Source organism: Heloderma suspectum, chromosome 1 (assembly GCF_057233095.1).
Source record: "Heloderma suspectum isolate Gila_16-S chromosome 1, 16-S_ref, whole genome shotgun sequence".
NCBI lineage: Eukaryota > Metazoa > Chordata > Lepidosauria > Squamata > Helodermatidae > Heloderma > Heloderma suspectum.
Genome location: NC_139458.1, coordinates 13,796,193 through 13,813,406, shown reverse-complemented (window position 1 = coordinate 13,813,406; position 17,214 = coordinate 13,796,193). Strand labels below are relative to the sequence as shown.

Genomic DNA, 17,214 nt, shown 5'->3' with positions numbered 1-17,214 from the left:
TAGGGGCTAAACAACCCAGCAATTAACCCAGTAACAAACCATAGGTTAATTGCTGGGTGGTTTAGCCTCTAAGAGAGCTTCAGCTATTGGGCAGTATAGAAATGAAATAAATAAATAAATAAATAAATAAAATCGGTCCAGGTTCAGATGTCACATTCTGTAATGCATGAAGAAGATGATCGTGGATTGTGCAATAACAGCAGCTTATTCCTGCCTATGCGTGACAACCCACTGGTTTTTAAACCAATGGGTTGTCATTACATGCAAGCCAGATCACTGTCTGCTTCACAACTGAAATAATACACATGGCTATCTAAAGCCCACCACCCCCATCCCCAGAAGATCATTAAGCCCATTAATTAAAAATCCCTAGCTGCGCCACTGTGGAGAAGAGTAGATTAAGGGGAGAGATGATAGCGGTCTGCAAATATCGTGGAGACGATGGAGAAGACTTGTTCTCTCTTGCTCCAGAGGGCACGACTACAACAAAGGGGTGGAAATTGCAAGGAAGCAGATTTCGGCTAAACATCAAGAGAAACTTCCTAATTTTATCAGCTGTTCAACAATGGAACAGACTCTGCCTTGGGAGGTGGTGGGTTCTCCTTCGCTGGAGGTATTTAAGCAGAGGCTGGATATTCATCTGTCAGCCATGCTGTAATTGCATCCTGCATTGCAGCACCTGCACTGAGCAGGGGCTGGACTAGATGACCGCTAAGGCACCTCCCAACTCTATGATTCTAAGCTGCAGAGTATGTGAAAGGGCAAGCAGTGTGCAACATTTATACTTTTGCTGTGTTTTTTAAGGTTTTACTATGTTTTTATTTGTTTGTGATTTGAATTTTTTGTAAACCACCTTGATTGTTTTTTTTCCAGAAAGGCAGTATAGACATTTAAAAAATAAATAATATAATAATAAATCACAGGTGTGCACACTGCAGGTAAGATGCATCTGCAACCAAGAAATTTAACTTCTAGAACCTCAGAGGGAGGGATCTTGAAGCCTGAACAATGGCAATTCTTGAAGCTGGCGCTGGGACAGTTTGGAAAAACAAAACATCCCCACAGTACCTCCAAATGGCAAAACCGGGAGAATTCTTTTCCTGGAGCCAGCTGCAAAAAAATCCAGGATTCACCTGGGTAAATAGGGACAGTGGGAGAGTTGAAAGCGACAAAAAGGCCCCCAAATCCAAGCCTCTAAATGAGGAGGTGGGGCAGTTTCTTGACCGCAAGGCCCAACCACATAAGGGCTCTTTAAGACACCCTCCTTCTCCCTCGCCCCGCCCACAGGTGCGCTGACTGAACATGTAAAACCGGGGATCACACCTGCTAGCTACAGTCCCAGCACAGATGCGCTTGGTGGCTGCATCACCCAATGATCATGAATACTATGTTAGTGTGAAAGGCGTCCTATGATATACACGTAACGCTGAACCGGCTGCCAACAGGCATAGCAACATCAAGGAGGTGTAGTTAGTGAGAGAGATCATGTTCCCCCTCATGGTTTGTTGTAAGCATGGGCGGTTGTGGGGGGAGGCAGTTTCATTTTATTTATTTGTTACCTTTATGTCCTGCCTTTCCTCCAAGGAGCCCAAGGTGCCATACATGATCTGCATCCTCTCCCTTGTATCCTCATGACAACCCTGTGAGGTAGGTTAGGCTGAGAGGGAGTGACTGGCCCAGTCACCCAGTGAGCTTCCTGGCCAACTGGGAAGTAGTCCCTTTTTGATGTTTTGTGCATACAGCGCCTTCCCTCTGAGTTTTCCAACTGGGGAGTCGAACCCAGGTCTCCCAAGTCCCAGTCCAACACTATAACCACTACACCACAGTGGCTCTGAAGGAATGAGTTTGACAGTTTCAGTCCAAGACCTGAAGCTGACAGCACACAGAACATGGGTTCACAACAACCCTGGAAGGTAGGTTAGGCTGAGAGGCATCGATTGGCTCAAAGTCACCCAGTGACCTTCGTGGCAGAGTAGGGACTCAATGGTCTTATAGGCCCCTTCCAACCCTACTATTCTATGATGATTCTAACCACTACACCACACTGGCTCTTGGGCTCCTCTAGGCTGCAATCCTATGCTCCCTTCCCTGGGAGTAAACCCCACTGATATTAGTTTGACTTGCTTCAGAGTAAAGTTATGATTGAATAGGAGTACAACCTCATGAGTGGAGCCTTTGCCCAATTATTACTGTGAACTGCCCAGAAAGCTTCAACTATTGGGAGGTATAGAAATGTCATACATACATACATACATACATAAAAATGATGGGCAGACCTACAATGCAAAGCTGAACTGCAGTACTCATAAAGAGAATCAATATTAAGGCAGGAATTGCTGGGGCAGCTTCTCCCACTAGCTGCATGTATGATGAATAAATACCTCATTGCATTTATAAACCTAGATAATGCAGCGCCACATTCGTAGAAAGTCCAGCTTCCACCCATGTTCTAACTGTGATTTCCGGCCAGCCATGGGAGGGCAGGCAGGCAGAGGCACCTCCCCCGCTGCTCTTCTGGTTTTCAGAAGCTCACACCCTCCATGGATTGTCATCAACACGACAGGGCTGATAAGCAAAACTGTCAACGGGTATCGGCTGTGGGCCAGCTAAAATAAAAACTCTCCTCCACCGCTCTTTCGCCAGAGTGATGCCATTTTGCATCAGTGGGAGACAAGGCTCTGAACCAGCCTTACCCAACCTGGTGCCCTCCAGATGTGTGTTGGACTGCAGCTCCCATCATCCCCAGCCCGCATGGCCAATGGCATACAAAAATGCACAAATTAGGGGAAACCGCATGGGAAAATTCTAAAATATGTACATTAGGGAAAACAGCATACAAAAAGGCATATATTTGGGGGAAATGCTCACAAGAAATGTGTACTCATTTTTGTGCAGACTTTACAAAATACATTTGCAAACTTGTGCAGAAATGGGGCGGAACAGACTTGTGCTTGATATAATGCCGACGCCATAGAAAGCAAAACTGACAGAATTGTCCATCTCTGCTTCCCATCAGACCTATGAAATTCACACCTAGTGTGCCAGACCAGATACACCGAAAGGGGGGTCTACAGATCAATAGCCCCTGATGTTTTACAAAAGACAGTGAAGTCATCCTTTGCAGGGGATGGGAGAAAATCCTCAGGGGGAATATTGCTTCTCATTCTCCAATGCGCCACTTGTACATGTGAAACTCATCCACAGGGTCATCGCAAGGAAGGTGCAACTCCAGTCCTGGAGTCCCTGATTACCCCCAGAGGAAACTGGGAAAAGGAGCAAGATCCTACGTGGGGGGAAAATGAGCTACAACTAAATTATCCGAAGAGAAATCACAAGAAATGCATGCAGGCTTATGGCTGCCAGACTCCCTACAGAATAGGATATCCGGGTCTTCAACAGCTGTGTAGAAGGGACGATTTGGGAGGATGCAGTGTCTCTCAACACACTGCTATGCCACCGGGAAAGTTGCACCTTCCAAACATGTACTTCCAGCGCAGCTGTTAAAAGTCACAAGTGGACTCTGAAAACCCTGCCTATACCTAATCACCCATAAGGGTTTGTGCCCCCATTTTGCCCAAATGAACACAAGACAGTACTTGGCAGAGCCCTTAGAAGTCATGGAAAAAGAGCAATTATCGCACAGCGCTTTTGCTCACCTGTAAATGATGCCTTTCTCATGGAGGAACATGAGGGCTGAGATTATTTCTGCAGCGTAGAATCGGGCTCGGGCTTCGTCAAAACGACGGGATTTCTGGATGTGGAACATCAAGTCGCCTCCGTTCACAAACTCCATGACGAAGAAGAGGCGATCCTAACAGGAGGCAACAGCAGGAGCCATCGTCAACAGAAGCCTGTTAATTATATTTAAATTTTCCCCCAAAGCAGGTTCTTAAAAACCACCCTCGTTAAAATCAGTGGAGGCCGGTGGCTCTGATGTCACTGGGGTGATGAATCAGCTCTGGGTTTCAGTCAGAACCCTAAAGGAGCTATCCAAGGCACCTTGGATAGCTTCTTTACTTGTTCTTACTGAAACCCAGAGCGGATTCGCTGCCCCACTGACTTCAGAGCCGCCAGCTTCCACTGGTTAAAATGAAACAATCACAAAAATAGCAGCAGAGATCTGACCACCACCGTCACCTGCGCTTGCTGACCTCCAGACTGGACTACTGTGGGCCAAGTTGCATGTTACCTTAGCTGCATGATGCTGGCCCACAAGTGCTCCCACGCCCCACCCACACACAAACACAGAAATTGCCAGCTCCCCCTTTCCACAAATCTGGATCAGAACCCGAGTGTAAGGGGTAGGAGGCTTTTTACCCTTTGCCTCCTACTGCAGTGCTGATCCAGACTGGGGCCTCTGCGCCTGTAATTTCCATTGGCCCCAAAGTAACCATTCAATTCAATAGCAGCATGTTTGGCAATGCTAATTGCAGGCATGACGAGGGGAGAAGGGTTAAGCCTCCTACCACCACCACACACACTAGGGTCCAGATCCAGATCAGGGGGCCCATACCATTAATTTGGGGGGGGGGAATCGTGCACTCAAGATCAGAACCATGCAGCTAAGGTAACGTGGGTTGACCCACGTAAGCACTGAAGACAGGCAGGAAACTGCAGCTACTGCAGAATGCAGAGGTCGACCTGTTGTCAGGTGTGGACTGATAGTCACATATATCACCTGTTCCGAACCATCTACACAGTATGCTAGTTCATTTATGGATCTGGTTCTTACCTGGAAAGCCCTAATCCTCACTATCTCGGGGAATGTCGCCTCCCATATCAGTGCCCCCATCCAACTTAAGACCTTCTGAGGAGGACCCGCTCCAAATTCCATTTATGGAGAGGCTAAATTAGCCTCCACCATAAGCAGGGTCTTTTCTGTAGCAGCCCTGATGCTGTGGGACTGTCTTCCAAGAGAAGTTTGTGCAGCCTCCTCTCTGCTGGTCTTTCAAAGGCAGGTAAGAAATGCTTCTCATCGGTTGGCCTTTAAAACCGTCTTCCTGTCTGCCCCATTATTTATTTATTTATTGCTATTGTTGTTTTCCTGTCATTTTTGGTGGTTTTTGAATTTGCTTTATTGTATGATTTTAAGTGGTGTTTCTTATTGCCTCTAAGGATCAGTCAAAAACCATATTCCTTTTTTGCTTGGGGAGAGGGGAACACAGGATTTTGAGGATGCCTTGTAAAATATTTCTGCGGGCTGCTAGAGCTGCTGTTCTGCAGGTTTCAGTTCTCTTCCCCACAGATTAGCAGTAGTTACATCTCGGAGGAGTGTGGTGTGTGCATTTTGTTTATGCATCTAAATGGCCACATAGAACTTAGGCTGCTTTACCCTTGGTCCACCTAGCCCAGTATTGTTGACACTGACTGGCAGGGGCTCTCCAGAGTTTCAAGCAGAGGTTTTTCCAGCCCTACCTGGAGATGCCAGGAATTTGAACCAGGGACCTTCTGCACGCAAAGCAGGTGCTCTACCACTGCGCTACAGACGCGCAAAGAAGTATTAAGGCACCACATATTACTCAGCCTGCCATTTTGCAGGTAGCTCTGTGTGTCTAGCGCTCAAGAGGTCATCCTTGCCAAGAGTTACAAGTAGACACAGTCCAGAAGGGCAGCTTGTCTGTTGCCGCAAAAGCAACAAAAGGTCTTGTGGCATCGTAAGGACTAGCCAATTTTATGATGGCATAAGCTTTCGTGGACTGGGGCCAAGAGTTTCTCTTCGTTCATAGTGCTGGAGGCTGATGGCCTGGCTTCATTTGACAAACATGTTTAAAAACCTCTTTAAACTCTTGGTTTGGGGAGTTGTTGGGTTTGTCTGGGAAAGAGGGGCTGTTGTGCAACAAATGTTGAGCTGTGACTCAGTCATTGTGGAGAAACCAGGCCGTCTGCTCTCGAGCAAGGACGCTGGAGAAATCCGCAACGGAACCAAATGAGTTCGGATTTTCATGAGTCTGACCCGCGGATTCCACAGCGGACCGGCTTTTCTCCTGCCGGGTGGACTCTGCGGACTTGCAGACCAGTTTTCTAACTTTCCCAAATTTTGTGCAAACTTCGTCATAGGAAAATACACAAAATTTTAAAAAACCTGGCCAAAAATGTGCATTTCCCCCATAGGCTAAAGTGTGAAAATGCTCATGGGGGGGGGGGGAATGTGTACATTTTTGCACGTGTGAATATATACAACTGCGCATTTGCGGATATTTGCATTTGTGCAAAATCAGAAACAAAACAAATCCAAATCTATTGATGGGTGGATGACAGAACGAAAGGTGTGGGACAATCTGTGAAACACAGAATGGATTTTATACCATCTGTACATCTCTACTCTCAAGGAAAGCCTTCTGTCCCAGGATGCACTCCATGTGCCAATCCCGAACATTGACCACAGCAGGAAATTGCAAGATGTCCAACCAAACCAGGAAAATGCCCCCTGAACATCCCTAGGCTAGACTCAAGTCACATGACAAGGCCTGATCTGTATAAATGAATTTCTGGGCTGGATCTGTTCTTTGGTCTGATCAATGAAGAGAAAACTCATTCTGCTGCCTTCTGCCCTGTTTCTCTCTTTAACCTTTATCTCCATTGACCTGGCAGGAACTGGGTGTGACATCTGGCCACTGTCCAAGCTCAGTTGCCAAAGACTGCATTGGAGGAGGCGGACTGGGGGGTTGCCTCCAGCTGTGGTCTTGCCTGGGCACATTTTGGACCAGCTCTGCCATTAGGTAGATTGAGATGGCTGCCTAAGGCAGCTGATTTTTGGTGTCATGGAAGGGCAGCAAGCTATTACTTATTTATTATTGTTACATTTTTATTGGCAGGGACAGGAAAAGATACTTGTGAGATTTTGTGCCCCACATAACTTCACCAGCCTTGGGTACTGTGCACCTTGATTTGGGGAAATGGGTACTTGATGCTCCGTTCCCAGGCGGCAAAATATCTTGGCCCAGCCCTGTGGTTTGGCATGAATTCAGATATGATTGTCCAGTTACATCCATCAATCTGAAGACAAGCCAGTATGTCAGGAGGAACTTGAAGACTTGGCTGGCACATGGGCCTGGGGATCAAACTGGAAGTTGTCAAACCAGTCTGCAGCAAATATCATCCACCTGTCTGGCATTCCTGCCAAGCATGTGCTCTGAAGAGCTAGGAAGTCTTCACATTGGAAGGATCCCCAAACCTGGGATTTTGCAGTACCATCAGGATGACATCAAACATGGAAGCTGACTAAAGAGATGCCCTTATTACTTCCTTTTGCAACAGGAATATTACATAGCATATTGGTACCTGAAGATATCTCCAGGGAAGAAATGTAAATGCCAACATCCACACTCAGGCAATATCTTTATTAGGACTGACCAAAATGTTCCCAAATAGTGAGCAACTTTTCAAGTTCTCTAGAGTTCTTCATCAGGCCGGATGTGGTGTCTCATAGCCCCAAGCAAAGGAGGCCGCTGTGCGTATGCAGGATGGAACTTATACTGCAGCTGTCCATTGGTTTATTTAGCCCAGTATTGTTGACTGGCCGTAACTCTCCAGGATTTCAGGGAGAAGGCTGATTCCCAGCAATGCTACCTGAGGTCATTTTAACCAGAGATGTCAGGGACTGAATTTTGGGGCCTTCTGCATGCAAACTCTGTGCTCTATTACTGGGCTGTCATTCACCAGATACACTCCTCTCCTTCCCCCTTCGTACTTCATTCTGGGCTCTACTGAACCACATACAAAGTTCTGACAAATTCATGGAGGACAAGTCTAATAGCTAAGGACAGAAACCTTACACTCACAGGATGTAGAACCTGATCAGGTTTGTAGGGCAATAAACAGCAGGCGATGACTCTCCAGAATAACCTGAGAATTTGGGATGTGCAAATGGGGAAAACTCAAGCCTGCTGAAGTTCTCTGAATTCCATCTCAAAGCGTGTTCGAACCTGAGCCCGTGTCAGATTGTGAGCTTTGTTTTTCTCCTTCCGCATGAAAATCCGTGCGCATTTCCGTGTATACTTTTCCAAATGTACGCATCAATTGTGCACATCTCTGAAATATACACATTCTTCTCCCGCTGATTCAGGCATATTTGTGCACATTTTTCAAAAGTATGCATTTTTTCATGTGCATTCTTCAAAACGCATGCATGCCATTGATCATAATTTTTTGGTCTGCGAATCATAGACCAGTAGGGCTGGAAGGGGCCTACAAGGCCATCGAGTCCAACCCCCTGCTCAATGCAGGAATCCAAGTATAGAATCAATGCGAATCACATTGCAAACTCAGAAATGTACGGACTTTGACTGCAGACTGTGTTCGAGTCTGTGTTTGTTCTGTAAGGTGTAGACTGGATATATTGGGATCAAAAGTGAACTGAAACAAATTTCTCATACCTCCCTACTGACAAGTCTGCTTGTCCAGGGTATCTGCTTGGCAGCTTTGGAGGCAAGAAACTATTGCTGGCTGAAGGCCCAAGCAACTTCTGTGTAACGTCCGAAGCTGCCAAGAGTACTAGATAGAAGAGACCTTTGCTTTGATCTGGCAGCCATGTTGCTTTGTTAGATGTGACCCTGATATGAGCTTGTCACACTGAACATTTCTAAAGCACTGGCACAGCCCAGAAGTAGGCAGACTCTGGGCTTGTGGGACATACTTTGCTTCTTCCTAGAACCCACGTCCACTAATCAGAGCCAGGTGCAAATTAACATAAGAACGTAAGAGCCATGCTGGATCAGACCAAGGGTCCATCTAGCCCAGCATTCTGTTCACACAGTGGCCGACAGTTTCCCAGCTGCCCACAGGAAACTCACAAGCAGGACATAAGTGCAACAGCACCCTCCCACCCACGTTCCCCAGCAACTGGGGAATTTGCCTTTGATACTGGAGGTAGCACATAGGACAAGTAGCCATGGATAGCCTTCTCCTCCAGGAATTTATCTAACCCACTTTTAAAGCCATCCAGATTGGTGGCCATCACTACATCTTGTGGTAATGAATTCCATAGTTTAACTGTGTGAAGTCCTTTATTTTATCTGTCCTGAATCTCCCACCAATCAGCTTCATGAGATGACCCTGGGTTCTAGTATGAGAGAGGGAGAAAAATGTCTCCCTATCCACATTCTCCACACCATGCATAATTTTATACACCTCTATCATGTCTCTCCTTGCTCGCTTTTTTTCCAAGCTAAACAATCCCAGCTGTTGTAACCTTTCCTCACAGGGGAATTGCTCCAGCCCCTTAATCATTTTAGTTGCCCTTTTCTGCACTTTTTCCCAGCTCTACAATATCCATTTTTAGCTGTGGTGTACACAGTATTCTAATTTTGCTGGCACCACAGATGTATATAAGAGCAGTATGATATCAGCAGTTTTACTCTCAATTTTCTAATTATGCTTAACATGGACTTTGCCTTTTTTACAGCAGCTGCACACTGGGTTGACATTTTCATCGAGCTGTCCACCACAACCCCAAGATCTCTTTCCTGGTCAGTCACTGTTAGCTCAGATCCCATCGGGCTCTACTTGAAGTTGGGATTTTTTGCCCCAACATGCATCACTGTACACTTGCTGACATTGAGCCACATTTGCCATTGAGATGCCCGTTCTCCCAGTTTGGAGAGATCCTTTTGGAGCTCTTCACAATCCCTTTTTGTTTTCACCACCCTAAATAATGTGGTGTCATCGGCAAACTTGGCCACTTCACTGCTCACTCCTAATTCCAGATCGTTTATGAAGAAGTTGAGCTTTAATGAGCTTCTGCCACACACTGAAAACTTGGTTGTTCAGGCAGGCATTTGGGGTGGGTTAGGGTATTTTTAGAAATACGATGTTTTAATGTGTAATTTTACTGTTTTAAACTGTTTGTACTGTTGTACATCGCCCAGAGTGGCTGAGTGACCAGCCAGATGGGCAATTAAGAAATTAAATACATTAATAAATAGCACTGGTGAGAACTGCAGTGCAGCCAGATAACTACTGCAGCCTTCCCCAACCTGATGCTCTCGAGATGTGTTGGAATACAACTCCCAGACTCCCCCAGCTAGGAAGAGCCTGACCTACAGTGTATATACACTGTATATACAAATACAAATCTATATTTGAGATATTATAGATCACAAATTTGAACACAAAATTCTCCAAGGGGCCACAAGAGCTGCTGGCAACCAATATATAGAGAGAGAAATGGCAGCCAATATATATTCATATTTTACAGGAGATGAACACTAAGGCTAAGAGATGAATGGTTAGTGCAAGGCTAGCCAGGGCAGGTATTTTTTAAGGACCTACTTTACTTGCGATTGTTAGAGTAGGGGGAGTCAGAGACCCTTGGAGATCTACTGCAAACCACTCAGAGATACCAGCAGAACTTGATCCACCTCTTGCCTGCCCCTAGCATAGCCCACAGGCAAGGTCTCATTTGAATGTCCCCCATTCTCAGATGGCAGATTATCCTGTTCTCAGACACAAACAAAACCCAGAATGGGGGCGCCCAGTGGAGGCTGGTGGCTCCAATGTCAGTGGGACAGTGAATCCACCCCAGGTTTCAGTGAGAACCAGTCAGAACTCTAAAGGAGTTATCCAAGGCGCGAAGCAGTGTGCAAAGAGCTTGGACAGCTCCTTTAGAGTTCTGACTGAAACCCAGAGTGGATTCACACACACCCCACTGACATCGGAGCCACCAGCCTCCACTGGGGGCACCAAAACCAGACTGGATGCAAAAAGAGAATGTGGCCTCCAAGGTGCCAATGAAGAAAGTTTTTAATAAACCCAACGCAGCTTGGAACAAAAAGCTCCTTCTTCAGGGGCGATCTTGCCTGTCCAAATTTTAGGAACAAGCTCAGCCAGATTCCAAGGGTAGCGGCTGCCTCTCTTACCTCGTCAGAGAAACAGCCATTACCTTTGGAATCTAGCTGAGCTTGTTCCTAAAACTTGGATATGTAAGACTGCCCCTGAAGAAGGAGCTCTTTCTTCTGAAACAGGTTGGGTTTATTCAGAACGGGTGCAGAACCCCAAGTGCTGAATCCCATTTTGGAGAAGCTTCCAGGGCTGCAATCCAGTGGTGGGGGGCCGATGGCAAAGGGCTCAGCACCAAGGCAAAAGGGGTGGGAGCAAAAAGACCTAAACTACCACATCTTACTGCCAGAAACTAAGCTTTAAGAGAGGCATTTCAACCTTGCAGAGCGGGGGCAAACTGTGCAAAGGCCAGGAAACCATCAAACGATCGGTGGTTGGGGGGGCAAGGGGGGGCCAGGAAGGGTGTGTGGCCAGACTGGGACCTCCGATTTATTGTGCGCCTCTGATTTAAAAACTTTCTTCATTGGCGCCTTGGAGAATGGGTTGCCCTTTTGCATTCAGTCTTGTTATTGGACATCCCATCCGTCTAACACTACTGCTGCTGCTGTTATTATTGTCTTGCCAGGCCCTTGGGAAAGCGAAGAAGGGAAGCCAGCCAGGAGCTTCTTATCTCATGGCTGGTGCCTGAACGCGGAGAGGGAGGTCAAGTGGCTTGTGATGAGCATGGGTCTTCGTTTATCTACCACCCCTCAAAAACAAATGGGGTGAAGAGAGTGATATATTCTGCTGGCTGAAACGTGATGTGGCCAAGTTATACCCTTGGGCCCACCAGCCCAAAAATACATCACCAGGAGGAAATCGACAGGAGGAAGTATTCCCGTTGCAGGCTCAAGGTTACATATCATCTCAAGGATTTGCATACAACAGCTGTCTGATTATGGTCCTTTCCACAGAAGTGACTTTTTAAAAGGCTGTATCTGTACCACAACTTTTAAAACAACGTCAAACTTGCAGGTGGAGAGGAACATTTCTCCCAGCTGTGCCCTCCTGGGTACTTGGTGCAGCACCAACACCGACTTGAGGGTCGGGGAGGGGGGGTTGCCGTGGTCTATAGGAATTCAATCTCCCTCTCCAGGCTTCCTGCTCATTCGAGTGCAGATCTTGAGTGTTTGTACCTTGTGTTGGGTACCCGGGACAGATTAGGGATTCTGTTGGTGTACCGCCCAACCCGCTGCCCATCAGACTCCCTGCCTGAGCTGACGGAGGTGGTCTCGGACTTGGTGCTGAGGACCCCTAGGATGATGGTCCTGGGGGATCTCAACTTTCATGCCGAGGCCGCTGTATCCGGGGCGGCTCAGGACTTCATGGCCGCCATGACAACCATGGGGCTGTCCCAACATGTTACTGGCCCAACGCATATAAAAGGACACACGCTTGATCTGGTTTTCTCGACTGGGCAGGAGGATGGTGATCTGAAAGTGGAGGAATTAACATCTGTCCCTTTGTCATGGTCAGATCACTTCCTGCTGAGGTTTAGACTTCTGGCGGCCTTTCCCCTCTGCAAGGGTGGGGGACCTATTAAAATGGTCTGCCCCCGGAGATTAATGGATTCTGATGGATTCTAGAGGGCTCTGGGGGATTTTCCTGCTGGTATGGCTGGTGCTCCTGTTGAAACCCAGGTCACTCTGTGGAATGCAGAGATGACTCGGGCGGTTGACACGATCGCGCCCAAGCGCCCTCTCCCTCTGAGCAGAGCCTGGCCAGCTCCTTGGTATACACCTGAGCTGAGGGCAATGAAGCAAGAGGGGAGGGCTAGAACGCAGGTGGAGGAAAACTCGTGCTGAGTCTGACCGAACACAGGTAAGAGCCCACTATCGAGCCTACTCTGTGGCAGTGAGGGTGGCAAAGAGACAGTTCTTTTCCACCAGCATTGCATCTTCTCAGTGTCGTCCAGCAGAGCTTTTCCGAGTGGTTCGCGGCCTGTTACATTCTGGGCCAGGGAGAGAGACGGTGGAACCCTCGGTAGCATGCTGTGACAAGTTTGCACAGCACTTTGAGGATAAAGTCGCTCAGATTCGTCATGAATTGGAAACCACCATTAATGCAGTTCCATTGGTAGAGGCGTTCAGAGCACCGTCTGGTCCAGTTTTATTGGATGAGTTTCAGTTACTGAGGCCTGAGGATGCGGACAAGGTGCTTGGCCAAGTCCGATCGACCACTTGTGTGCTTGATCCTTGCCCTTCATGGCTTATTAAATCAAACAAGGAGGGGTTGTCCGGCTGGGTCAAGGAGGTTGTAAATTCCTCCTTGAGAGAGGGAGTGGTGCCTGCCGCTTTAAAAGAGGCAGTAATTAGACCACTCCTGAAAAAGCCTAACCTGGATCCAGAGGATGTTAACAATTATAGGCCAGTGGCCAACATCCCCTTCCTGGGCAAGGTGCTTGAGCGGGTGGTTGTAGGACAGCTCCAGGCACTCTTGAATGAAACAGATTATCTAGATCCATTTCAATCGGGCTTCAGGCCTGGTTTTGGAACGGAAACTGCCTTGGTCGCTCTGTGGGATGACCTCTGCCAGGAGAGGGACAGGGGGAGTGCGACCCTGTTGATTCTCCTAGACCTCTCAGCGGCTTTCGATACCATCGACCATGGTATCCTTCTGGATAGGTTGTCTGGGTTAGGAGTTGGAGGCACTGCATTACAGTGGTTCCGCTCCTACTTGGATGGCCGATTCCAGAAGGTGGTGCTGGGGGATTACTGCTCTGTACCATGGCAATTGTGCCATGGGGTTCCACAGGGCTCTATTTTATCCCCCATGCTGTTTAACATCTACATGAAACCGCTGGGGGAGGTTATCCGGAGGTGTGGGCTGAGGTGCCATCAATATGCAGATGACACCCAGCTCTACCTCTCTTTTACATCAAAACCAGGTGAGGCAGTGGCTGTTCTGAATGAGTGCCTGGGCACGGTAATGGACTGGATGAGGGCTAATAAACTGAAACTCAATCCAGACAAGACGGAGGTACTGTTAGTGGGTGGTTCGTCTGCCCGGCTAGGTGATATTCAACCTGTTCTGGAGGGGGTTGCACTCCCCCTAAAGGATCACGTTCGTAGTTTGGGGGTGCTCTTGGATCCAGAACTGTCACTTGAGGCACAGGTGAACTCAGTGGCACGGAGCACTTTTTATCAGCTTACGCTGGTATACCAACTACGCCCTTATCTGGACAGAGATAGCCTAGCTTCAGTGATCCATGCTCTGATAAGGATTACTGCAATGCGTTATACATGGGACTGCCTTTGAAAACGGTCCGGAAACTTCAGCTGGTCCAAAATAGGGCAGCAAGATTGTTAACAGGGACTGGCCTGCGAGCTCATATTACGCCAGTACTTTTCCAGCTGCACTGGCTGCCAGTCCATTTCCGGGCCCGATTCATAGTGCTGGTATTAACATTTAAAGCCCTTAACGGCTTGGGGCCAGGTTACCTGAAGGATCGCCTCCTCCCATATGTGCCTGCCCAGACCTTAAGATCATCATTAGCGGCCCTTCTCCATGAGCCCCTGCCAAAGGAAGTAAGGCAGGTGGCTACTAGGAGGAGGGCTTTTTCTGCTGTGGCACCCCAGCTCTGGAATGAGCTCCCTAGTGAGGTTCGCCTGGCACCTACATTGTATTCCTTTCGGCGCCAGGTGAAAACCTTTTTATTTTCCCAGGCATTTTAGTTTTCTAAATTTTTATCTTTGCTGTTTTAAATCTGTATTTTAAACTCCTGCACTGCTGCTAGATTTTATTGTGGTTGTATTGTTATATTGTGGTTTTAATGTTCTATATATTTTAAATTGTTTTATTGTGTGTTTGGTTTTAATTTTTGTGAACCGCCCAGCGAGCTCCGGCTATTGGGCGGTATAGAAATGAAATAAATAAATAAACAAACAAACAAACAAACATTTTAGAGCAGTAGAAGCCACTGCAGAAGTCTTTTTAGGGTACAGTCCTATGCATGTCAAGACAGAAAAAAGTTCTACAACACCCAGCATTCCCCCAGCCAGCCATGGCTGGCTGGGGGATGCTGGGAGCTGTAGGACTTTTTTTCTGTCTAAGCATGCGTAGGTTTGCGCCCTTAACTACATTCAGAAATTGAGCTTTTGGGGAATGGAGGATGATTCCGCAAGTGTACAGAGGGCAATCGCTGTGCACAGCACTGATTGCCTAACTCCTCTGATATCAAGAAACTTCCTGCCCCCAAATCCCTGAAGCAATTTTGCACTTAAAGAATACAAAACCTTTCGATTTTTAAAAATAATGTAATGGATGAATGGGATAATTCATGCATGTTCATGAGGGACCCTTAAAAAAAATAAACCAGACAGCCCATCTGAAGCATGGAAGAGGGGAAAGACCGATGGCTGTCCCAGCATACCATTCGCTGGTACACACGCCTGTCATTTCAGTTGCAAAATCACAAAGAACCCAGCACTCTTTTTTACATATATTACTTCTGTCTTAATCCTGTGTACATTGCAACAGGTTTTACTTCACCAAGGAACTCTGGGAATCTGCCCTTTGTCTATCTGTCCTTTCCTGTGTATTACAGGCCCAAGTGAGGAAACAAATCCTCACCAAACTTCACTGACGTTTTATTTTCCACTATGCCAGCCTTTCCCAACCTAGTGCCCTATAGATGTGTTAGACTACAACTCCCAGCATCCCCCAGCCAGCACATTCACATCCTGAAAGAACCCCAGCATGTTTTTTTAAAAACATTTCTAGGTGTCATGGCTTCCTGTGATGAGTGAGCAGCGTTTTCTTGGCTTGAATAGCTCTTTTCCTCTACATGTAACAGAAGCAAAAAAGTAAACAAAACAAACCTAATAGGCATAGTGGCATAGTGGTTAGAGAGCTGGACTAGAACTGGGGAGATCAAAATTCAAATCCCCACTCAGCCACAAATCTCACTAGGTGACCTCGGGCCAACTGCTCCCTCTCTCTCAGCCTAACCTACCTTACAGGGCTGTTGGGAGGATACAATGATGGAGGCATATATGCCATCATGAGCACCTTGTAGGATGGACAAGCTGAAAAAGTAATAATGTAAATTTGGCAGCATTCACAAATATATGCAATGTTGTTATACAATGTTGCTGGGAGTTGTAGATGTGTGTGATTTAGGGTACAATCCTATGCATGCTTAGACAGATAAAAAGTCCTGCAACTCCCAGCATTTCCCAGGTAGCCATGCCAGCCAAGGAATGCTGGTAGGACTTTTTTCTGTCTAAACATGCATAGATAGGATTGCACCTTTAGACTACTTCATTTTTTTCCTCTTCCCTTCCCATCCCCTTTTCCTTGTGTGTCATGTCTTTTTAGACTGTAAGCCTGCGGATATGAACTGTCTAGCTTTACTGATTGCATATAGGCTGCTCTGGGAGCCTTTTTGGCTGAGGAGTGGGAGGAAAAATACTTTAAATAAAGAAATAAATGATGCAGGTAACAGAATTCAGCCTTCCTGGGTTACCCATTGTGTGGAATTGTGAGTGTGTTCATGCACAGAACATGCAGAGAGTGTGTGCTCTTGCAGGGGCTGGCCGTACTAAGAACTAACAAATAAAAGCTGTAGCCAACAGGAAGCCATGATGTCAAAAGAACCAGCAAGCATGGTGACCTTGCCGAGAAAATCCCATTGCACAATATTCTGGATTAGAATCAAACCAAACAAAAGCCACAGAGCAAAATAGTTACTGTAAATGAGCAAACGAAGAGGAGAAATTAGAAAAATTTATGTGGCTCACAGGGGGCTGGCTGATGTCAAGACATCCATGCCCTTTTTGCCGGTAGGTTGTCGTGGCTTTCTTTTTCTCCTTCTTATTTCCTATTAAGGTAAAATGCAGGGATGCCCTTTCCTATGTCAATATGAGCCAGTGTGGTGGTGAAGTGGATGGAGTGCTGGACATAAGATGGGGTGGGCGGGCTGTGTTCAAATCCTCACTCAGCCACAAAGCTTAGTGCAACAGGGTGGTAAAGGTGTGGCCACCGAGATATTGTTGAACTACAGCTTCCTTCAGCCTCAGCCAGCATAGCCAGGGGCAAGAGATGATGGGAGCTGCAGTTCAACAACATCTGGAGGGTCACATGTTCCCCACCCTTGGCATACAGGGTGGCCTAACCTACTTGAATACAAGGCAGCCTACCCCACCTTCCAGCTTAACCTACACAACTAGGTTGACCTAAGCAGTCTGTGACAGTGTAAAGGTGGCCATTTAACAAGATGGCGTCCTCCCGGGTTCCATTCAGCAAATGAGGACGTCTACCCAGGTTTTCTGCATTCGCTAAGGTGCAAGTGGTTGACTCAATCAGCGCTGACTTTGCTACCAGTGTGTGTTGGGGGCGGTTCCATTACTGCCAGTCGGAGCAGATAATACTGGGCTGCAGGAACCGATGGCCTTGCTT

The 17,214-nt window shown here is 47.1% G+C and overlaps 1 protein-coding gene across 2 annotated transcripts in view; it reads right to left on the bottom strand.

Annotated features, from left to right (window-relative positions):
• PRKCH (protein kinase C eta) overlaps positions 1-17,214 on the bottom strand; it is a 156,490-nt gene that overhangs the window by 59,938 nt on the left and 79,338 nt on the right. For both annotated transcript variants that reach the window (XR_014788084.1, XM_084836590.1), the window contains exon 10: positions 3,657-3,811. Coding sequence is in view for 1 of the 2 variants with exons in the window: in XM_084836590.1 (XP_084692716.1) it covers positions 3,657-3,811 (155 nt within the window). In the remaining variant the exon portion in view is untranslated. The remainder of the gene's footprint in view (positions 1-3,656; positions 3,812-17,214) is intronic.